This window comes from Ranitomeya variabilis, chromosome 6 (assembly GCF_051348905.1).
Source record: "Ranitomeya variabilis isolate aRanVar5 chromosome 6, aRanVar5.hap1, whole genome shotgun sequence".
Classification (NCBI taxonomy): Eukaryota; Metazoa; Chordata; class Amphibia; order Anura; family Dendrobatidae; genus Ranitomeya; species Ranitomeya variabilis.
Window position 1 is genome coordinate 486,452,841 of NC_135237.1, and position 25,194 is coordinate 486,478,034.

At 41.7% G+C, this 25,194-nt stretch overlaps 1 protein-coding gene across 3 annotated transcripts in view; it reads left to right on the forward strand.

Moving 5' to 3' along the window:
- The window catches only part of LOC143782813 (uncharacterized), a 634,917-nt gene that overhangs the window by 160,972 nt on the left and 448,751 nt on the right, over nt 1–25,194 (forward strand). For all 3 annotated transcript variants that reach the window (XM_077270687.1, XM_077270690.1, XM_077270689.1), the window contains exons 9-12: nt 3,880–4,110; nt 5,989–6,111; nt 9,723–10,007; nt 21,751–21,997. In XM_077270687.1, coding sequence (XP_077126802.1) covers nt 3,880–4,110; nt 5,989–6,111; nt 9,723–10,007; nt 21,751–21,997 — 886 coding nt within the window. The remainder of the gene's footprint in view (nt 1–3,879; nt 4,111–5,988; nt 6,112–9,722; nt 10,008–21,750; nt 21,998–25,194) is intronic.

The following is a 25,194-nucleotide window of genomic DNA, read 5'->3' on the forward strand; positions in this document are numbered from 1 at the left end:
ACACACCCCTAACCCTAATCCCAACTCTAGCCATAACCCTAACCCCAACACACCCCTAACCACAACCCTAACCCAACACACCCCTAATCCCAACCCTAATTTCAACCCTAACCACAACCCTAACCCCAACACACCCCTAACCATAACCCTAACCACAAGCCTAATCTTAAACCTATTTCCAACCCTAGCCCTAATTCCATCCCTAACCCTAAGGCTATGTGCCCACGTTGTGGATTCGTGTGAGATTTTTCCGCACCATTTTTGAAAAATCCGCAGGTAAAAGGCACTGCCAGATTTCCAGTGTTTTTTGTGCGGATTTCACCTGCGGATTCCTATTGAGGAACAGGTGTAAAATGCTGCGGAATCCGCACAAAGAATTGATATGCTGCATAAAATACAACGCAGCATTTCTGCGCGGTATTTTCCGCACCATGGGCACAGCGGATTTGGTTTTCCAAAGATTTACATGGAACTGTAAACCTGTTGGAAAACTGCTACGAATCCGCAGCAGCCAATCCGCTGCGGATCCGCAGCCAAATCCACACCGTGTGCACATAGCCTAATTCTAAGGCTATGTGCACACGCTGCGGAAAACGCTGCGGATGCACAGCATTTCCGCAGCTGCGGGTCCGCAGCAGTTTCCCTTGAGATTATAGTTCAATGTAAACCTATGGGAAACAAAAAACGCTGTGCCCATGCTGCGGAAAAAACTGTGCGGAAACGCAGCGGTTTACATTCCGCAGCATGTCACTTCTTTCTGCGGATTCCGCAGCGGTTTTACAACTGCTCAAATAGAAAACCGCAGTTGTAAAACCGTAGCGAAATCCCCAGAAAAACCACGTTGAATCCGCGATAAGTCCGCAGCGGTTTTACACTGCGAAATTATCAAATGCGCTGTGGAAAAATCCACAGAGGACCAGAATACCCTAACCCTAAGGAAAAATCCACAGAGGACCAGAAAACCCTAACCCTAACCCTAACCCTGGTTCTGAACCTAGTGGGGGAAAAAAAAAAAAAATATTTTCTTTATTTTATTGTTGTCCCTAGCTATAAGGGTGATAAAGGGGGGGGGTCATTTACATTTTTTTTTTAATTTTGATCACTGTGATAGGTTTTCACAGTGATCAAAATGTACATGGAACGAATCTGCCGGCAGGCAGATTCGGCGGGCGTACTGCGCATGCACCCGCCATTTTGGAAGATGGCGGCGCCCAGGGAGGAGACGGACCGACACCGGGAGGCTCGGTAAGTATGTGGGGGTAAGGGGGGGAGCTCGGGGGGTGGATCGGAGCACATGGGAGGTGGATCGGAGCAAGGAAGGAGCGGGCAGGAGGACGGGGGAGCGGACAGGAGGACGGAGAGGACCGGGCCACATAACGGACGACTGGGAAGGAGATCGGGGGCGGGGGGGGGGCAGAACATGATTTCCAGCCATGGCAGATGCTATTGCAGCATCGGCCATGGCTGGATTGCAATATTTCACCATTTTCATAGGTGAAATATTGCAAATTGCTCTGATTGGCTGTTGCACTTTCAACAGCCAATCAGAGCGATCGTAGCCACGTGAAGGCAAAGCCACCCCCCCTGGGCTGAAGTACAACTCCCCCTCTCCCTGCAGATCGGGTGAAATAGGAGTTAACCCTTTCACCCGATCTGCAGGGACGCGATCATTCTGTGACACAGCATATGCGTCACAGGTCGGATTGGCACCGACTTTCATGACGCATACGCTGTGTCACAGGTCGGGAAGGGGTTAATACTCTGGGAACATTTATGGTTATTGTCCCCTTCTCAGAATATTAACATCAGCCCCCAGCTGTCAGCTTTCCCTCAGCTAGTTATGAAAATTAAGAGGGACCGTACGCATTTTTTTATTTCAACAATAAATACAAGTACAGAAAAATAAGCACGCAAAGCACTGATTAGAAATCACACTGACATATTTCTATCTACAGTATCAATCAAATTCCTCATTTCTATCTATATCTAACATTGAACATCTTTAATACATAAAATGCTTTCATTTCTATGCTGCATTTCAATACGTGTCACACTGACAGCACACTGATGACACACGGATGTCACATGATCTCGCCAGTACTGGCTTTTCCAGTACAAGAATCACCAGATCATGTGAAGGAGGCCTGAGAATCACTTCTGGGTCACGCAGATCAGTGACATCGCTGAGAAGTGGAGGAAAATGGCACTGGATCCTGGAGAAAGCAGCAGCAGGTGAGTATATTAATACACTCGGACTACACATCATGCACATATACACACATTTAATATACAAAATATTCCAGTCCTTCTTTAAATGGAATCTGTCACCAAGTTTTTGTTTTCCCCATCTAAGAGCAGCAAAATGTGGGGGTAGAGACCATGATTACAGTGATATCACTTACTCGGTTGCTTTCTGCAGTTTTGATGTAATCTCTTATATCTCCTGCAGATCTAGCAGTTCTCAGATCAATCTGATTGAAGACAAAGGGTAAGCGAATAAAAAACATGTGCATATATACCATAAAAACAATAAGAACTTACAGAAAAAAACAATATAACAATAAAAAGAAATTCTCAAGGTGCAAATGGCACAAATAGAGTTGCAACCAGGTCTAATACATTCTGTATGTTCTTATTGTTTTTCTTGTATATATGTACATGTTTTTTATTCGCTTACCCTTTGTCTTTTAGTAAACCCCATGATTAAGACCCGGGAGGGTCGAAACGTCGGGTGTCTCTACTTTACTGGGTTTTGGACCGATTTTTGTAACTTGGCACTTTTTTTCTTTGTCTAAAATAAAATTCCACAGATGGTTGCAAATAATTCCATTAGAGTGTGCGGTGAATTTTTGCTATTTATTTCAGGGACCACCACGGTCCGTTCTCCCATCACCTCGCTTTTACAGTGACCTTGAGTGCACACCAATATCTACTATGGTGCATCGCAGTCAGTCATGTACCCATCACTGTCATTACCCTATCACTCTGGTGGTAATTATACATGTTGTCCGGGCCTTAACAGGAGTCTGTTCTACTACATTGTTGGGCCACAAGTCCCCTATTAATGAGTCACTTCTGTCACATGTTGCACTGGCTGCCTCCACTCCCTGAAGCGCGACCCCTGTCCCATGTGTACTGCACCTCACATCGCAGATCTCACAAATGCCCCTTTAACATGGTCCGCTTAAGTGACTGTTTACGCTCTCTCGGTTCTGGCTCTGTTCACCTAGCTCCGATTTCAATCCCTTGGTTCTTCTCTTGGTTCCTTTTCTCGAGACTGGTTACTTGGTTCTGCCTTTGGGTCTCGTCACTCAGTTTTTTCTTTCGGGCCTGGTTATTGGTATAAGCCAACCATGCTGCACCACACGTCTATTCTTGTACGGGTTCAGGAACTGACTCCTCACCTTCTCTGTTCTCCTAGGCCTTTTAGAATTCCTAACTGTGATACAGCTATCACCTGACCTGGTGTTTCCTCCAATCTCTTCCCCCAGGGAACATTCACTTCATTCGTCAGTTCCTGCACGTGCAATTCTCTCTGCTTTCCATTTTCTATCATCATTGACCAGCAGATGGTGGTTTTCGCTTGCAGACACTCTCTTAGGCTTTAACTTTGTGAGTCTGTTCACTTTTCCAGCTCATTACAAATGGTCAAAAGCTTTAATATCAATTATCAAAAACTGTTATAAAACTAATTACATACATGAGCCAATCTGATCCTTGACTTTTAACAACCTACCTTATCAAGTCATTCTAATTACCAATTACAATTATTACCACAATTATTAGAGACTATAGTGTTGTATATAAGGAATGGGATGCTGGAGTAGAAATTTCAGTTATTTTGTGTCTGTCTTTTTTTTTTTCTCCAACTTTTGTTAGAATGTGAGCAAAAAGGAAATCATTCAGAGTCTTGAAGCTGAAGTATTGATTCTTCAACGTCAGTATAAGGAAAAGAGTGACCAGGTAGAAGCCTTTGAACACCTGATTGACCAGTTAACTGGAGAGCTACATTCCTCTAAGGACCATGTTAAATTGAACAAAGAGCAGTGCCAGCAGTATGAGCAGCAGGTGGAAGAGTTGAAAGAAAAGATTGATTTCCTACAAAAGGAGGTACAGGACTTTGTTACATGTATCAAAATGTTTTTATTCTCATTGTTACTATGGTTTTATTGCTTTTTATCTTTTCTGTTTTAAAATGGAATGAGATGCAAATATATTTAGCTTTTGAAGATGCCGAGGCAACATATTTGTTTGCAAGTAATAATCACAATTCATAGAGAACCTTTCACCTTCAGTAACCCTCCTAAACTGGAGTAGTTTGTACATAACTTCTAATATGCTTATGCGGAATTTCAATTTCTATGTTTCTACTCGCTTACCCTCCCTATACAGTGCAGAACGTGCAAATAGGCTGTGTGCTGCAAGCTGCTGCAAAGAAAAGACTCCTTTTTATAGCATGGACTTATTATAGACGGTTCCTACAACTCAGTCCGTGGCCCTTTTTTAGGATTACAGTGAGGGAATACAAGTGGGTCGAAAGTTAAACATTTTGAACATGAACTAAAAGGTGATCCACCTACTGAACTACCAGACACTCACTGAGAATATTGTGTTGGTGTTGAACCTGACATCAGAGCACACAAGGACCTACGAACCCACCTCTCTCTTCCTTTGTGTGTTTTGTGTTGATTCTTTTGTGACAGTTAACGGAGCTGTCCGGCCTTAGGCTACAAGTCTGCAGTCTCTATGTGACTGCAGACTTGTGAATCCTCACATCACGTGCACTGCGTGTCGTGGGGACTCTTCAGTGCCACCGGTTGGCGCATGACCGCAAGTATGTGATTTGCATAGATGCAGTCATGTGCCAACTAGATGGGCGTGGTGTCGCTCAATGCAAATGTACTGAGCGAGGCCAGACTCAGTGTAGTCGGAATATGGCTGTAAGCATTCATACTTAGTCACATGAATGCCTGCTCCCGGCACTTGAAAATCCTCACAGTGTGCAGTGCATGTGATGCGAGGATTCACAAGTCTGCAGTGACATAGAGTTACCGCAAACTTGTAGCCTACGGTCAGACAATGACTTTGAGGTTGTGTTTTACCTTTCAAAGGATTATTTTTGATTGATTCTCTTTTTATCATTCTGTACTTGCCTAAGACCTTTGCACTTTGCCTGAATGCACCTTTGCCTTTTGGATAACATCTTGTATTCATCTCAGGACCGAACAGGAACATCCTTTCTCAGTCACCTTTGTGTCTTCAGGACATTATAAGATGCGCCACAGTCATACTTATCTGATGTTTGCATTGCTCAAAACTATTCTATCTAAGCATGAGAGTAATATATTAATTTTCTAAAACTAAAAAAAGCAGGGTCTTCTTTACTAGAGGTCTTCAATGCGCCAAGAAGCAAGTGGCGTTATCAAAAGAGGCTGTCATTCCAAACAAAACCAAGTCTAGGTTACTTTGCCAATATCCTGAAAATATTTCTTTGTAGGCGCATTGTAGACCAATACAAAATAGGTTTATGCCTGGATCTCTCTAGAAGGGATTTGCAAAGTGGATCACATGCTATACCACACAGGTGTCAGGTGTTGGACCCCCACCGATCTGATATTGACGACATGTCCTAATGGTAAGACATCAGTTTCATTGTAGCTGAAAACCCCTTTAGGTTTGTCACAAGTTGTGACTCATGTCTTACATATGAATGCTATTATTAGAGTTTGTTATTCTTTCTCATTTCAAGCTTAGATAAGAAAACAATCCAATAACAATATAACTATTATGTTAAACAATATTTTTTTGGCAGTTTCCAAATTTATCAAGGCTAGCCTATATTATATAATAAATCACTTATGGTGTGATTGTGCTGTTTGAACATGGAAATCTTTGTAGAACATTTTTTGCACCTTTCTTCTTATGTATTACTTTAGTATGCCATGCTAAGCCAAGTCAAGTTTTCTAAATTCTCTTTTTTTGTTTCAGATTCTGAAAAGCCAGAATGATGTAAATAAAATTTCTTTTAAATCAGAGGAGTACAAGTCAACTCACAGCCACTCAAACGAGGGTTATGAAGCACTGTCGTTACAACTGCAGGAGTGCCAAAAAGTGAGCATTATATTTCTGTAGAGATACAGGTGCTTCTCACAAAATTAGAATATTATCAAAACGTTATTTTATTTCAGTTTTTCAATACAAAAAGTGAAGCTCATATATTATATAGTCATTACAAGCAGAGTGATCTATTTCAAGTGTTTATCTCTGTTTTTGTTGATGATTATGGCTTACAACCAATGAAAACCCAAAGTTATTATCTCGGTAAATTAGAATAATTTACAAAAAAATACCTGCAAAGGCTTCCTAAGCGTTTAAAAAAGTCCCTTAGTCTGTTTCAGTAGGCTCCACAATCATGGATGGGGAAGACTGCTGACTTGCAGATGTCCAGAAGGCAGTCATTGATACTCTCCACAAGGAGGGTAAGCCACGAAAAGTTATTGCTAAAGAAGCTGGCTGTTCACAGAGTGCTGTATCCAAGCATATTAATGCAAAGTTGAGTGGAAGGAAAAAGTGTGGTAGAAAAAGGTGCACAAGCAATCGGGATAACCACAGCCTTGAAAGGATTGTTAAGAAAAGACCATTCAAACATTTGGGGGAGATTCACAAGCAGCGGACTGCTGCTGGAGTCATTGCTTCAAGAGCCACCACATACAGAGGTATCCAGGACATGGGCTACAAGTGTCACATTCCTTGCGTCAACCAGTCATGACCAATAGGTAACGCCAGAAGTGTCTTACCTTGGCCAAGGAGAAAAAGCACTGGACTGTTGCTTAGTGGTCCAAGGTGTTGTTTTCTGATGAAAATAAATTTTGCATTTAATTTGGAAATCGAGGTCTCTGGAGGAAGAGTGGAGAGGCCACAATCCAAGCTGCTTGAGGTCTAGTGTGAAGTTTCCACAATCAGTGATAGTTTGGGGAGCCATGTCATCTGCTGGTGTAGGTCCACTGTGTTTTATGAAGACCAAAGTCAGCACAGCCGTCTACCAGGAAATTTTAGAGCACTTCATGCTTCCCTCTGCCGACAAGCTTTTTGAAGATTGAAGTTACGTTCTCCAGCTGGACTTGGCACTTGTCCTCACTGCCAAAAGTACCAATACCTGGTTTAAAAACAACAGTATCACTGTGCTTGATTGGCCAGCAAACTCACTTGCCCTTAACCCTATAGAGAATCTATGGGGTATTGTTAAGAGGAAGATGAGACTCCAGACCCAACAATGCAGACAAGCTGAAGGCTGCCATCAAAGCAACCTGGGCTTCCATAACACCTCAGCAGTGCCACAGGCTGATCACCTCCATGCCACGCTGCATGGATGCAGTAAGTGATGCAAAAGGAGCCCCGACCAAGTATTGAGTGCATTTGCTGAAAATGCATTTCTGTAGGCCAACATTTCTGATTTTAAAATCATTTTTCAAGCTGGTGTTCTAAAGTATTCTAATTTACTGAGATAATGACTTTTGAGTTTTCATTGGCTGTAAGCCATAATCATCAACATTAAAAGAAATAAACATTTGAAATAGATCACTCTGCTTGTAATGACTCTATGTAATTTATGAGATTCACTTTTTGTATTGAAGAACTGAAATAGATTAACTTTTTGATGATATTCTAATTTTGTGAGAGGCACCTGTAGGTACATGGTAGCCACAGTGAGCTGAAAACTAAATATGATACTTATTCACTGCTGGAAATGAAAAAAAAACAAAACACCTTTTCGGAGCTCCTTATCGCATAATTTTGGTTCCTAGTTGTGTTACTGAGACTAGTAAGTCACTACATAATTTCACAGCCACATGTGACTATTAAATCTATGGTGCCGATTCATCAAAGTAATTTCGCCAGAATTCATAGTTGTGCAAAAATGTTGTGACTTTTGATGTTTTCGCGCCAATTTCTCCCAGCCCTGTCAAAGTGGGCAAAACGGGTGTGGGCTGCATTTCATGCCTTTTTTTCCATTCAATTCAATGGGTGAAAAATGCCGGAAAAACGTTGAAAGTAACAACATTCTCTATATCCAAAAAAACTAGGCAAAACACAAAATACTGACAAAAAAAAGCAATGTGTGTGTCTGAGATTTCTGAAATCTCATAGACATAACTGGTACTGTAAAACACAGCTGAAAATTATCATAAAAAAGCATATAAAAAACACAACAAAAACGCCTGGTGTGAACTTAGCCTAAGTGAGTGCTGATTGTTGCTGAAACTTTCAGTGAATATTTGTGTCATTTCTGCAACATAATGATCTGGCTGTGGTGATACAACCTGCAGCAAGCCATAATGTTTCCGCTTCATGTGGAAGGCTTTTTCAAATCCTCTTTTCAGATATAAGGTACTTCAATTGGTTGCACATTTGTGGTGTGGAATTTGCATAGCAAGTCTGATACATGCATCTGAACATATAGGCCATAAAGTGATCTCTCAAGAGATTTCACTGTACAAACTGCATACATTATTAAATAGGTCTCTTAGACCTGATAATGATGCTTGTGAAAATCCATATCACAATAGCTGTATAATTCCTTATGAAAGTCTAACTCAATCTTAGGCTGACTGAGAGCTCCTCATCGTTCTCCTCCCTGTTGCTGCTGAGGTCTTGCTCTGTTCAGTACAAGCTACAGCCATCAGTCAGATACAATTCTAATTTTAAGGACGGGTCACACTTGCGAGTGTGATGCGAGAAACTCATACAGGAAACCTAGTTGGAAAAAAGTTTGGAAATGCAGCATGTATAACGCAGGATAAGCTGAGCAGAGTGAATATACATTTATAAGTTTGTTAGAAAAGATGCTGTATACCAAATTTTTCAGACTATAAGACGCACCGGACCATAAGACACACCTAGGTTTTAGAGAAGGAAATTAGAAAAAAAAATTGAAGCAAAAAATGTGGTCAATTCTGTACTTAAAATCACCTATCCTGGTAAATATGGTCCCCTCATCCCCATCCTGGTATGCATGGATCCATCCTTATTCTGGTATGATTGGCCCCATCCCAGTCCGGGTATGCATGGTCCCATTCTTATTCTGATATGATTGATTGGCCCCATCCTGTTCCTAGTATGATTGATTGGCCCCACCAGTTCCTGGTATTTTTGATTGTCCCAATCCAGTTCCTGGTATGATTGATTGGTCCCATCCCAGTCCTGGTATCCATGGCCCCATCAGAAAAGATTAAAAAAGCAAACCTTACTCTTACCTTCCTCCACTCCCTCTAAGTCGCAGCGTCCTGTCCGGTGCCAGCAGCTGCTTAATGCTTGTAAGCAGTGCATGGCAGGGACATCATGCGCTGCTCCCAAGCAGAGCACAGCTGGCGGAATACTCACTGGGTGTTCATCGGAGATCACGGTGAGTATCCATTCCTCTTCAGTTACGTGCACTGTCAGCCACCTGCTTCTTGCTGCGGCCGGCAGTCACGTGTGCCGAAACGTAAGAAAAATGAATATTCAGAATTGATATATAACTGTGCCAACTGAAAGTAATGGGCCATCCACATAATGGGGGGCTGGAGGGTCCGAAGCAAAGCACAGGACCCCACTAATGACCACTGAGCTGCTGTAGTGGTGAATGCGCTAATAAGAGATTGCAAAATGTTCTTAATGTAATAATTTACATGTCAGCACTGTGATACCTGACTGACTCATTGTGACTTTTGTACGCTATATAGGAGATAGAAGACCTAAAAAGACAAGTCCATGAAAAGACAGCAAAGGTAGAGGAGGGTCAGCAAATTATTGAGCGGCAGAACGCTGAAGCTGGAAAAGCACTAGACCAGCAGACGAAGTATGCACAAGAAACTGAGGAGCTAGAAATCACCTTGCAATCCCTCCATCAGGAAATCCTGGCAGGCCAGCAGAAGCACAGAGCCGAAATTGTCCGCTTGGAGCAGTCTGTAGCCCAACTGGAGGCAGAACTGAAGGATTCCAGGGACATCTGTGTGCAGAAAGACCAGGTAAGCCTGTAGTGGTTTATCTGTTGTATACATGTGTAGTAATGGAAGCTGCTTTTATGCTTGTTGTCTAACTGGGGGCCTGCTGGGGATCACATGTATGTTCCAGTATTAGAAACCCCTGGCAGTCAGATGTTATCATTGGGGGTCACCGTCCGGCGGCTGCAGGCGTGTCATGCAGCATGAAGGAGTAATGTTGCATGGTCACACTGTGACCTCCAGAGTGGGAGTTGTAGTTACAGTTTTCCTCAAAAATGTTAGCAAAAATGGGATTCCTTAATAGGAGGTCTTCAATATGTCTAAATGAAGCACCGAGACAGGACCCTGATGGAAAAATAACTTTATATCTCCAACACTGAATAACTAGTGGCAATGACAAATATGAAAAGTCTTGTATTCCGACATCAAAAAGAAAAATGCAATTACCGTATTTTTCGGACTATAAGACGCACCGGACTATAAGGTTTTAGAGGTGGAAAATAGGGAAAAAAAATATTTGAAGCAAAAAATGTGGTAAAATATTTAATAACATACTATTATATGTGGTGTTATTATATATAATAGTATGTTATTATGTTGGAAGCTGCGGGATCAGTGTGGTGTCTGTGAAGTACTATATGAAGATGCTGGAGGGTGAGTATAAGAATGGGGGTACAGGGCTTATATTGAAAGCACCACTCCAGCACTGCAAAATAACACTGGAGTGCTGCTTTAAAATCCCATGGGAGAACTATAACTCCCAGCATGTCCTGCAGATCCTATGAGATGCTGGGAGTTATAGTTCACTAAAGGAGTGGCAGAGTGCTTTATTGTGTTTTGGAAAGACTAACCTCTTAATTGTGGCAGCCAGCCTGTAGTGAGGTAAAAGCATCCCATGACTGCACACACAGAGCCCTCCCTCTTGTTGCCTTTCCACAGCACAGGTAATGGAAGCCAGCAGATTCTAGTGTTGGAGTCGGAAGGACCTGTGATGATGTCAAGAAGAGGGAAGGCTCTGTGCTGCTATGTGGTGCTCCAGCCCGCCCTTTTCTGACATCATCACAGGTCCTCCTTGTGCACACTGCCCAGCACTCAGCGTCCAGCCCGGGCAGGTATGCAGCGATCTCCTCTCCCCTGGCCCTGCTGCTGCTGCCTCCTCCTCCCCCGGACACACGGATCTCCCCAGCTGCTGTAGGAATCAGTGCTGGGGAATCCATGTGTGTCGCTGCTTAAGTGCAGTATTCATTTGCTGCTCCCGGCTCACCACTCAGCTGATAGGTGGGCGGGGAGTAGCTAATGAATATTCACTGCACTTAATCATCGGGACCACATGGTTTCCCCAGGCTGATTCCCGGCAGTGGGGACATTTTTCTGCCTCCTGAAGTGGGATAACAGTGTGATCCCACTCGCTGCTGCCCCCCTCCTCACATGCTACATCCCTACCATAAGACGCACCCACACTTTCCTCCCAAATTTGGAGGAAAAAAAGTGCGTCTTATGGTCAGAAAAATACGGTAAGTCAATGCCTTTATTATGTGGCATTGAATGAAACATGAAATGAAAACTCAAGATTCATCAAGTCTGGCATTTTGCACACCGGTCTAACTGAAGGGGGTCCTGAAGTAAGATGTGCCAAATTGTTAGGAATTTTTCAGATACACTTGACAACGTTTCCATCTCCACTAAGCTCCACTTACTTTTAACCCCTTCAAGACGCGGCCCTTTTTCGTTTTTACGTTTTCGTTTTTCGCTCCCCTTCTTCCTAGAGCCTTAACTTTTATTTTTCCGTCAATATGGCCATTTAAGGGCTTATTTTTTGCGGGACGAGTTGTACTTTTGAACGACACCATTGGTTCTACCATGTCTTGTACTAGAAAACGGGAAAAAAATTCCAAGTGTGGTGAAATTGCAAAAAAAGTGCAATCCTACACTTGTTTTTTTGTTTGTTTTTTTACTAAATGCTAAAACTGACCTGCCATTGTGATTCTCTAGGTCATTACGAGTTCATAGACACCTAACATGTCTAGGTTATTTTTTATCTAAGTGGTGAAAAAAAATTCAAAACTTTGCTAAAAAAATAAAAAGAAATGCACCATTTTCCGATACCCGAAGCGTCTCCATTTTTCGTGATCTGGGGTCGGGTGAGGGTTTTTTTTTTTGCGTGCCGAGCTGGCGTTTTTAATAATTCCACATTTGTGCAGATACGATCTTTTGATCACCCGTTATTGCATTTTAATGCAATGTCGCGGTGACCGAAAAAACGTAATTCTGGCGTTTCAAATTTTTTTCTCGCTACGCTGTTTAGCGATCAGGTTAATGCTTTTTTTTATTGATAGATTGGGCGATTCTGAACGCGGCGATACCAAATATGTGTAGGTTTGATTTTTTTTATTGTTTTATTTAGGATTGGGCGAAAGGGGGGGGTGATTTAAACTTTTATATATTTTTTTATTTTTTTCATATTTTTAAAAACTTTTTTTTTTACTTGTGCCATGCTTCAAAAGCCTCCATGGGAGGCTAGAAGCTGGCACCACTCGATTGGCTCAGCTACATAGCAGCGATCATCAGATCGCTGCTATGTAGCTGAATTGCAGGTGTGCTGTGAGCGCTGACCACAGGGGGGCGCTCACAGCAGGCCGGCATCAGTAACCATAGGAGTCTCAAGGACCTCTATGGTTACTGTCCTGACACATCGCCGACCCCCGATCATGTGACCGGGTCAGCGATGCGCTCATTTCCGTCCGCGCGCCCGGAAGCGGTAGTTAAATGCCGCTGTCAGCCTTTGACAGCGGCATTTAACAGGTTAATAGTGGCGGGTGAATCGCGATTTCACCCGCCGCTATTGCGCGCACATGTCAGCTGTACAAAACAGCTGACATGTCGCGACTTTCATGTGGGCTCATCGCTGGAGCCCACATCAAAGTGGGAGACACGACATGCGCAGTAATAGTACGGCACATGTCGTGAAGGGGTTAAGGAAATTGGATTAACTGGCTGGGACTGGTGTAAGATGGTTAAAAGTTGCAAAGTTTTTGCACAGTCAAGAGTAAAAAGTCTGCTACATTTCAAGCAGTTTTACCATAAAACCTCTGTAAACTGGTTAAAGGGGTTGTTTCCTTTCATTGAAAGTTATTCCCCAGCTGCTTTGAAAAGCACCTAACCCAGCCCTACTCACCCTACCCAGGCCCAAATGTGTGTTCGTCTCGCCACTGGTTCTGGAGTCTGGCATTGGCTGCAGCACTGACATTAAGTCGACAGTTGTGGCTTCCAAAAAATTAAAATTTGTTAAAAAAAAAATATTTGGAAAAAGTCTCATAATGTGCAATTGAAAAAGTAGCATAGAGTACCTGAAAGGAGCGGGGCCAACAACTTTTAAGCTGATTTCCCACTATTTTTCTCTCTTACATAAAAATAAATGGTTCATGGTTTTTTTTAATGCGCTTGGTCCATTTGGTATCAATTGTTGTTACATCTTACTTTTTTTTCTAGATTAAAAAAAAAAAAAAAAATGGACAGCAGATGACGTGGATGTGTTATCCATTTTTTTCATGGGGCCATTGACTTGCATTGGCGAGTTCAATCCGCAGTACTGATCAAAGTAGGATATGTCTCCATGTTTTCTTTTTTTTCTTTTTCCTGACAGTCGGTCAGCAGAAAAAAAGGTTATGTGAACCATATATAGATTTGCGTATAATATAAGATCTATAATTTTATTTTTCCAGATAAAACGCCATTGTATGCTTATGGGACATCAAAGGCATACAGTGGAACCAAAGCGCATGCATGAAGCTGTTCTTCATTCTTAGCCCCCAATTCATTCTTTTCTTTTTTTTTTTTTGTCACTTTCCTTTTTTGTTTTGTGGTATTAGTTGCCATTTCAGGCACCAAATTCTGCAAAATGGCACACACAATTCACAAATTTTTCACAAAGTCAAAAATTGTCTTTAACTATTGTTTTTAAGCACCAAAAGTTGCACGTTTTGCAAAATTACATTAAAAATGTGCTAAAATACTAGCAGACTGAAAAATACTTGAGGGGAGGGGAGGGGAGCTTGAACTAGAACACAAAACTAGACAAAAAAAACAGGTGCAAAGGCAATGATGAATCGGGGCCATAGGCTTCAAAGGCTGCTGCTATAAGGAGCAATGCATGCTTAGGTTCGCCTCCATTTGTATTAATGAGTCTTTATTATTGGCATAGATTGCGTTGCATAGAAAAGAGCAGAGGCTTGTGCTGGTGACAGCCGGTTTGCCCAGGGATTGTATTTAGTCAGGGTTCACCTGGTGCTCAAGCTGTGGATTTATATAAAGTTCTGTTTAAGCTGCAGGCATATGCTCAGGGGATAGCGGTAAAGTGGATGGAGGCAAAAGGTGATTCACTCAGTTCCTATTTGTGTGTCACTGCCCAGAATCTCTGGCTTCAACTCTGTGCTGCTAAAAGTTAGAGAAGGGAATTGTATTTATAAGTGGTTTCCGTGAAATGTTCCTCTCGGTGCTACCTGTCTACTCATTTTTTTTTTTAAAAGGCAGCTCGTCTCCCTGCTCAGAATAAACATAGAAAAAGGATAAAAGAGCATTATCGGAAAAGTAAAAAAAAACACTCATGTACTCCTATTTAATGTAATAAGCTAGGACAGCCTTCATGTTTGGGAACACTGACCCCTCTGGAGCATAATAGTTGGATAATAATGTCATTAGGCAAAATAGGGTACATGTTACAAGATTGGTATAAGGTATATAGGAAATTGCTGTGGTGTTTGTGTCTGATTTGTAGGCTAGTGTCACACAACCTTATTTTCTGTCATCCGAGAGAATAGGGACATTTTTTCTAATCACACTCTGATCAAACTCTGATCCGATTACCTCTGATGTGGAGAAAATGGGAAAAAAAAATGTCTCCATCTCCTCCATTGTGTTAGTCTGTGAAAATCGGAGTGCATTATGATTTTTTTCTTCTTTGACGGACCATTATTGACTTGCATGAGTGCGATCGGTACTGCAATTTTTTGTCCGGACATACTCTGAGGAAAAAAATAGACATGTGCATAGCCTCATAGAATAACATTGGTCCAAGTGCCATTCGATGTTTTGTCAGATCGCACTCGGAAAAAAAATACTGACGTCTGTACGAGCCCTGATATAATAGATGATTCTCATCTGGTGACCGGAATAAAACAAAAACAGAGAACAGTACATTGGGTTGTAGTCCACACATGCTGAATCATTTGTCACTAACTAGGTGAAATAGATCTGTATCTATTTAAGGATTAAAGGAAGAATGAGTAAAAATTAAAGTGGAGGGTTTGAAGGGGCTTTCTCGTGTCTATATGGATGTGAAGGAGCTCTATGAGCCAGGGCAGAGGACCTGTGCATCCAAACGCTTCATGCTGGGGAAATGTATAGCTAAACACGGTTTTTCTTGGTGATAATATTTGATCAATGGAGGTTTCACAATGACTTCTTTTTTTAAAGTTTTAGTTTGTTAAATGGGTTTGCAAAGCTTAAGCTAAATTTCTGCTGTGATTCTATGTAACTGCAGTTTGTTGATTGCATCATGCACTCTCTCAGGATTCTGCTTTTTGCCAGACAGAGCGTGGAGAGAAGCGCATGAGAATCTAGTCAACACGTGATTGCCCACTCTAATAGGCAGAAATTTAGCTCAAGTCTGGATAATTCCTTTAATGAGGAGTCTTTTAGGACAATATGTCTATTCATTCCAAGTTCAGACACTCAGTGCAGACTTGGCATGGCTAAACAATTTCATCAACCTCCGCTATCATCAGATATCAATCAAGGGGGGAGGGGAACAGTGATGGATGCAAAAAGATAGGTGCAAAGGTGCACTGTACTACTTTGTCATGCCAAGGGTGCATTGTACTGCTTGGCCATACCAAGGGTGCACTGTACTCTTTGACCATGCCAAGGAAGCACTGTACTGCTTGGCCATGACAATGGTGCACTGTACTGCTTGGCCACGCCAATGGTGCACTGTACAGCTTGGCCATGCCAAGGGTGCACTGTACTCTTTGACCATGCCAAGGAAGCACTGTACTGCTTGGCCATGATAAGGGTGCACTGCACTGCTTGGCCATGCCTAGGTTGCACTGTACTGCTTGGCCATGCCAAGGGTGCACTGTCCTGCTTGGCCATGCCAATGGTGCACTGTACTGCTTGGCCACACCAATGGTGCACTGTACTGTTTTGCCATATCAAGAGTGCACTGTACTGTTTTGCCATGCCAAGGGTGCACTGTAATGCGTTGCCACGCCAAGGGTGCACTGTACAGCTTGGCCATGCCAAGGGTGCACTAAGCGCCTGTGCTTGGTTTGAACAACAATGGACTTAATCCTTGTACTCCGCCAGGGAGGATCAGGATTTTTTTTGAAGGGAAGGTCTTATACAGGTAACTCTCATCTTAGACTTTCAATAACTTTATCTAGACACCAGCCACAGGAGGCGGAACTATGGAACAGTCTAGCGTAGAAATGAAAAGGCTTGTTTGGTGATCACTTATAGTTTAGTGAGGGTCCGACCTCTGGGATCCGCACTGATTGGCAGAACAGCGCACTATTATCTCCATTAGAATGGAACGACAGATCGTATATTCGACTCCCACTACTTATTACTTGTGCACTGCTGCTCTTATCTAATAGGCATAAATGTCCCTTTTTGAGGATCAAAACTCCCAATTGTCAAACCCTCAGTATGGATAAGTTATCACCTATTCATTACTTGCTTTCATCGGAGAACTCCTTTAATGGCCGATATGGAACCAGCGCATCGATCTGCACTAACTGCATCTGCACCGTTAAATATGCAACAAAGAAATTCTATATATTTCCAAAATTCTTATTGCATTTTCATGTTTTTTAGAGTGTGAGCTGAGAAGCAGAATTTCTCATATATCTTTGACCTGAATAACCATGAACCTCAGCAATAGCAATAACCACAACAATAATAGTGATAATGGTAATGATAATGTGAATGGGACAGGGAGAAAGTTAATTGCATTATTCTTTAATATTTGGACAAGATATATACTTATTTTATTTGCTGTCTACAGCAATTTAACTTCTTCAATGAAGGATGTTTAACATTTGAACCGAAAAAAAAACGAATTTCACGAATAATTAAAGGCTTGTGTTAAATACATAGACAGTCGTTTAAATTTAGATCTGCAATAACATTTACTATTATTCTCCAGGGCTTTGACTGCTTGACAGAAACAAAGTACTCTGGGATTAATTTCAAGAAATGGTGCCAACTGTGTGCAATTTGCTGTAATTAAGACATGAAAGAGTACTAAATATTCAGATTAAAAGAGCCATGATTGAATGTGATAGAGAATCAAGGTGTGGCAACAAGCCAATAAATACCAGTCCGTCACGATGAGTACAAAATATTAATTGATTTGAAACCTACGCCAATGAAATATTACAATAAAGCAAAGCAGATTAAACTAATTACAGCCCGGAGAAAAGAATTAAAAAGAAAACATTTTGAGTGATTCCTAAAATGAAATTTTACTTGTTCAGTATTCAACATGGCAAGTAGGGAAAAAAAATGTATTTGAGTAATTACTGAAGCAAGCTGGAATTATGTAGCTGCTGCAAATTTTTATATCCTTTGTTGATGACTTTTTCTAAAGTTCTTGTCTGCTTTTAGTCTCGTATTATAACTTTTTTTGCACAATTGAATTATATTAACTAATTCATTTATTTACTTATACTGCTAAAGGGAGTTTGTGGGACCAAAAGGACAGTGTAAACTGAGCACATAGCCTTGTAGGGGAAATAGCCCGTATAATAATCGCACCTTTAGGACTCATTTTTATGTTGAATTTTTGCCGTGTTTTTTATGCCCACGGAAAAAAAGCAGCGTTTTACTGTCCCAGCAAAATGAATGAAATTTCCGAAATCTTTCGCACATGCTGCGTAATATTTTCCTTGCAGATTTGAAGCAGTTTTAAATCTGCTACTTGTTACATTTTTTTTCAGCTTTTTTTGCATTGATTTTCACCTATACAAATTAGAGCCGCTCGCCACTTAAGGAATTTGGCGCATCTTGCCAGTAGTGTGCTGCTCCTCGCCAGAAATGTTACTCCAGTCGGGGACTGAAGCGTAATATACACCACCACTTTTGATGAATTTGTTGAGCAGACCATTGGCATGTTCCATCTTCTCCCCAGCTCCACCTTCTTTGTCAGAGCTGGCTGAAAGCGGCGTAAATACGCCAAAAGTCACAAGTTTTTTGTACCACTTCGCGTTGCACAAAAAAATAGCAATTTTCTCTGAGTATTTTCCATAAACACTTTGATGCATCGGTGTCAGTGCTGTTGGTTCTCCATTTTTCTAGTGTAATTTCCTTTCTTTTAACGGCTTATTTTGTAGAAAGTTTCCCTCATTTTTTTAAAGTTGTCTTATTTTTTTATTTTTCCTCAACAACTTTGCTTTTCTGCATGTATTAGATTGATTCACGAGATGGGACTTTTTCAAATGTTACTATTTTTTTGGTGCATTTCACTCCAGTCTCTGCCTGGTGTAAGGCTTCTGGTGGATTTTTTTTTACTTTATTGCACTTGAAGACTAACATGAGAAATCTTCTAGGATTATGCACCTTTTTATAAATTTGCAAAACCCATTAAAGATAAGAGTAAAGAGCATTTTGTTTATTTTATGCCAAGTTTATGTACCACATTCGCCATTTTGATCAATTTGGTCACTCTCCGCAGAGAGAAACGATACCCCTTGGATCCCGGTCAGATACCTCTCACACAGCCAAACCAGATCTCACACTTTGCACTGCTGAGGGGCAGTACCCCGAAACACAGTGTCTGTAAATTGAGTTTCTGCTCGTTAAGGGGTCGACATTGACTACTAGGATTGCTCCTTCCTATAGGTGGCACTAGAGTTCTAGTCCTCTTCCTCTCTGAAGAGACAATTTGCTAAATGTAACCACTAACTTTAGTCTGCAATTTTCATTCCTTCATTCATTTTCAGACCCCGTGATATGCAGTTTGCAATCTGAACCAAGTTTCAGATTTTTCTTTTGTGGGATTGTCTTTTGCTGGAATACATGCTGGAGGTGAGGTCTGTGTGTATATCCAGGATGCTGCTGTCTTCACAAATCCACATATCCCCTGGTAGCCTTCTATGATAGAAATATACACTTGTGCCCAGTTTGGTGAAGGTGACTAGTAAAATCAACCCTCACCCCAAATTGACCCTGAGCAGTGTGAGCTCTGCTTTAAATTGTAGACCTCTGACTGATTTTTATTTTAGGAAAATGATCTGACAGGTTGACAGGTGTATATACTTTTTTTCTTTTTCTAGGGTTAGCCTCCATTTAAAGAGTAACTGTCATTTTATTTTTTCTTTCATAAATCAAAAGCACATGTGAAAATAAACAACTATGTAATGTATGTTATCAGAGAAATTTACTGCTTTCTCTGCGAAAATTCATCAGTTATTATCAAAATTCTCAATTCTGAGGTGAAATCTGTATTCAGCGAAGACGGACTGTTACATCACTGAGATAGGAGATGGCGGCTGCTACAGATAACATTCTATGTAGATGAGGAGGGAGGAGCTCTGTCTATGGCTCCTCCTTCCTCATCTACATAGAACATTATCAGTAGCAGTCACCATCTCCTATCTCAGTGATGTAACAGTCCGTCTTCGCTGAATACAGATTTCACCTCAGAATTGAGAATTTTGATAATAACTGATCAATTTTCGCAGAGAAAGTAGTAGATTTCTTTGATAAGATATATTACATGGTTTATTTTCACATGTGCTATTGATTTATGAAATAAGAATTAAAGTAACAGCTACTCTTTAAGCCTGGGATCCCATGTTACTGCTGCTGCACATGGCTGACAGCCACACCTACTTGCGGTCATGAATAGCAGTATGATAAGAGTAGGTGCGCACTGCGTCTGTGTACTTAGCCTACAGTATACGTTGGCAGCTTTACCTGACATATACTGTAGTGTTGCTATATGCCCGCTGTACACCAGACGGAAGCAAAAAACAATGGTTCTTTCAGCCTATATCTGGCCAGTTTGTGCCAGTATGCATCAGTATGTGCCAGGACTTTGTGTACCAGTATGCATCTGTGTGTGCCAGTATTTAATGTGCCAGTATGTGTCAGTATGGTAGGTGCCAGTACTGTATGTGTCAGTATGTATCAGTATGTGCCACTGCTGTATGTGTCAGTATGCATCAGTATGTGTCAGTACGGTATGTGCCAGTATTTTATGTGCCAGTATGCATCGGTTTGTGCCAGTATGCATCAGTACGGTATGTGCCAGTACTGTATGTGCCAGTATGGTATGTGCCAGTAAGCATCAGTATGTATCAGTACGGTATGTGCCAGTACTGTATGTGCCAGTATGCATCAGTATGGTATGTGCCAGTACTGTATGTGCCAGTATGCATCAGTATGGTATGTGCCAGTATGCATCAGCATGTGCCAATACTGTCTGTGGCAGTATGCATCAGTATGTGTCAGTACTGTTTGTGCCAGTATGTGTCAGTACGATATGTGCCAGTTTGCGTCAGTATGTGCCAGTAGTGTATGTGCCAGTATGCGTCAGGGTGTGTCAGTATCGTATGTACCATTATGCATTAGTATGTGCCAGCACTGTATGTGTCAGTATGTGCCAGTACTGTATGCGTCAGTATGTGCCAGTACTGTACGTGTCAGTATGTGCCAGTACTGTATGCATCAGTATGTTTCAGTATGCATCTATGTGTGCTAGTATGCATCGGTATGTACCAGTATGCATTAGTATGTATCCGTATGTGCCAGCATGAATCAGTATTGCCATTATGTGTCAGTAATGTGCCAGTACTATATATGCCAGTATGCATAAGTATGTGCCAGTACTGTATGCATCAGTATGTGTCAGTATGCATCTGTGTGTGCCAGTATGCGTCGGTTTGTGCCAGTATGTACCAGTATGTATCAGTATGTGCCAGTATGTGTCAGTAATGTGCCAGTACTATATATGCCAGTATGCATAAGTATGTGACAGTACTGCATGCATCTGTATGTGTCAGTATGCCATTTGTTGGATTGTACAGGAAAATGCAGTTTGCGCTGTGCCAGTGTCTAAGGAAAAAAAATCTGTTATTATGACTATTTTAGTGACTGCATAGTAAGATTGTTTATCTGCTTTGGTTATGTCCTCAGTCTAGCTTGCTTCTATAACGAATAGTGGACTTGCTGCATACATTGGGGCACCTGAGAGTACACATGGACAAATAGGCAGCCAGCCCCTCCTGCATCCTCGAGGGAACGATTTGTAGCTCAAAATATAGTACAGTAGTAGAAGACCATGTGTGCTCAGTTATATGAGGCGTATCTATCCAAACCCGGGTGCTATCTGCACACACAGATATATGTTCCTTGTGTGTGGTCTCCAGCCACTGTCTACAGTGACAATATACACAAGTACATTATGCGTCTCAGTGTATCCGTGTTATGTATTGCCTCCCTCTACTATATACATATATATATTACAGAATCATACGGTGATGCCTCTCTTATTCAGGTCAGCATACAATTGGTTCCATATTATTTATGATTATGTACTTGTCGCCATGACACATTTCCGTTTCTGTAGTGGGACTGTATTTTCGGATGCTGTAGTATAAATGAGAGCGTTTTTTCCTGTCTGTCACACATACATGTTCTAACTTCTGTATAGTGTTTTACTGTTAGTAGCTGCAGTTTCATTTTTTTGTATGTTTTATCTTCACAGGCAATAAGCAAAAGAGATGACCTTCTGCGCAAATCGGAAGCCGATCTCCTGCAGGCAAGAAACAGTATCAAAGAAAAGGCGTCGGAGGCAGAGCACCTTGACAGCGTGGTCAAGAAACTGGAAGAGAGGATCCAGGACGCAGAGAAAAAAATGTATCAAAAGGAGAAGGAAAGCCGTGTACTCAGAGGCGAGATGAAGGACCTCGGCGTGGAGCTACAAGATGTGCACAAGCTGCACAGGGAGACAGGTAACTGCTGGAGGGTCCAGGAATCGCCAGCGTCCTATGTGCAATAAAGCCTACACCTCCGACGTGTTCACATGTCCAGTGCGCAGCAGGTTCACGTGTGCCCACTTCATATCCACCCCGACCACCTCAGCTGCCCCCTGGATACACGACTGTTATCAGCTTCTGCTGTATTTCACATTTACATAAAATAGAAGAAATCTCATCCATTTCACTTTTGGGGGGTAATTTGGTGATTTTATAAACATGTACTATTTAATTTATTAAGTCTGCATTACTATATATATATATATATATAGATAGATAGATAGATAGATAGATAGATAGATAGATAGATATATAGATATATTTAATGGAAGCTTTTTCTAAGCAGCTTTATGTATTCCAGAGTGTGTTATTTTAATGTTTGTTTTTTTTATTCACATCATTATATAATATTTTTTTCTTTTTTTTTTTTTTTTACTGGATCTTGTGGTTTTAGACGTGAGATCACTGGACTAACGTTCAACACAAAGATCCCATTACAGAGTGATTCATGGTTTCTATTTATTTATTTTTGCCGCATTCATAACGGTTTATCATCATTATTTTACTGTGTGCCAGAAGTGACTAAAACAATTGAACAAAATCAAAATACTTTGGTTCTGAAGAAGAAAGTGGAAAAACACATGCAAGCTCCTCAGAGATTGATCTTCCTTTGTTTTATCATAAAGTGGGAGTTAGCAGATTTCAGTGCCCCGGCTGTCGCTCAAGTGTGATTCCCATTATATATGAGCACGGCTGGCTGAGGGGGACACAAGTAGGGTCTCATTATTAGCAGCAACTGACAAATGCTGCATATGAAGCACATGGTCACATAGGCCCGGTCTGCCTCCTGTGTCTAGACGTGAACAAGGGATGCACCACACACATATACTGTATATATACACCCCACACATATATACTCCACACACACACACACACACACACACACACACACACACACACACACACACACACACACACATCATAATAATAATAATAATTTTTACTTATATAGCGCCAACATATTCCGCAGCGCTTTACAACTTATAGAGGGGACTTGTACAGACAATAGACATTACAGCATAACAGAAATCACAGTTCAAAATAGATACCAGGAGGAATGAGGGCCCTGCTCGCAAGCTTACAAACTATGAGGAAAAGGGGAGACACCAGAGGTGGATGGTAACATATATACACACACATATACACCACACACATACAGTATATATACACCACACACACACACACCACGCACATATATACTACACACACACACACACAGTATACACATACATACACATGTGCACACATACTCACACATACATACACATACATACACACACACACGCAGACACACACGTATGCAGTATATATACACCACACACACACCACACACACTAACACATATATATATATATATATATATATATATATATATATATATATATATATATATATATATATATATATATATATATATATATATATACACCACACACACACACACACACACACACACACACACACACACACACACACACACACACACACACACACACACACACACACACACACACACACACACACATATATATATATATATATATATATATATATATATATACTAGATGGTGGCCCGATTCTAACGCATCGGGTATTCTAGAATATGCATGTATGTATATAGCACGTAGTATATAGGATCCATGTAGTATATAGCAGACAAATAGTATGTGGCCTGTGCTATATACTATGTGGCTGCTATATACATACATACATACATATTGTAGAATACCCGATGCGTTAATACAGGCCACGCAATATATAACAGTGGCCACGTACTATATAACACAGGCCAAATAGTATATAACACAGCCCACGCAGTATATAGCATCCACACAGTATATAACACAGGCGACGTAGTATATAACACAGGCCATGCAGTATATAACAGTGGCCACGTAATATATAACACAGGCCACGCAGTACATAACACAGCCCACATAGTATCTAACACTGGCCACGTAGTATATAGCAGCCACGCGGTATATAGCAGCTACGCGGTATATAACGCAGCCCACGCGGTATATAACACTGCCCACGCGGTATATAACACTGCCCACATGGTATATAACACTGCCCACGCGGTATATAACACTGTCCACGCAGTATACAACACTGGCCAAGTAGTATATAGTAGCCCACACGGTATATAACGCAGCCCACGCGGTATATAACGCAGCCCACGCAGTATATAACGCAGCCCACGTATATAACGCAGCCCACGCGGTATATAACACTGTCTACGCGGTATATAACACTGGCCAAGTAGTATATAACGCAGCCCACGGGGTATATAACGCAGCCCACGGGGTATATAACGCAGCCCACGGGGTATATAATGCAGCCCACGGGGTATATAACACTGCCCACGCGGTATATAACGCAGCCCACGCGGTATATAACGCAGCCCACGCGGTATATCACACTGCCCACGCGGTATATAACACTGCCCACGCGGTATATAATGCAGCCCACGTGGTATATAACACTGCCCACGTGATATATAACACTGCTTACGCAGTATATAACACTGGCCAAGTAGTATATAGCAGCCACGCTGTATATAACGCAGCCCATGCAGTATATAACACTGCCCACGTAGTATATAGCAGTGTGGGCACATATCAGTGTTAAAAAAAGATAATTAAAACAAAAAAATAGTTATATACTCACCCCCTGGGATCCAGCGAAGCTGTCCCTATGCGCGCGGCTGCCGCCATCTTCCATTCCCAGGATGCACTGCGAAATTACCCAGATGACTTAGCGGTCTCGCGAGACCGCTAAGTCTTCTGGGTAATTTCGCAAAGCATCTCTGGTAACGCAAGATGGCAGCCGGCGCGAGCGCATCATTGGACTACGGAGGGTGAGAATTATAGGTTTTTTGTTTTTTATTATTTTTAACATTAGATCTTTTTACTATTGACGCTGCATAGGCAGCGTCAATAGTAAAAAGTTGGGGACACACAGGTTTAATAGCAGCGGTAACGTTATCCGCGGCATAGCGCGGTCCGTTACCACTGGCATTTTAACCCTGTGTGAGCGGTGAGTGGGAGTATGCGGGCGCCGGGCAGTGACTGCGGGGAGTATGGAGCGGACGCCGGGCACTGACTGCGGGG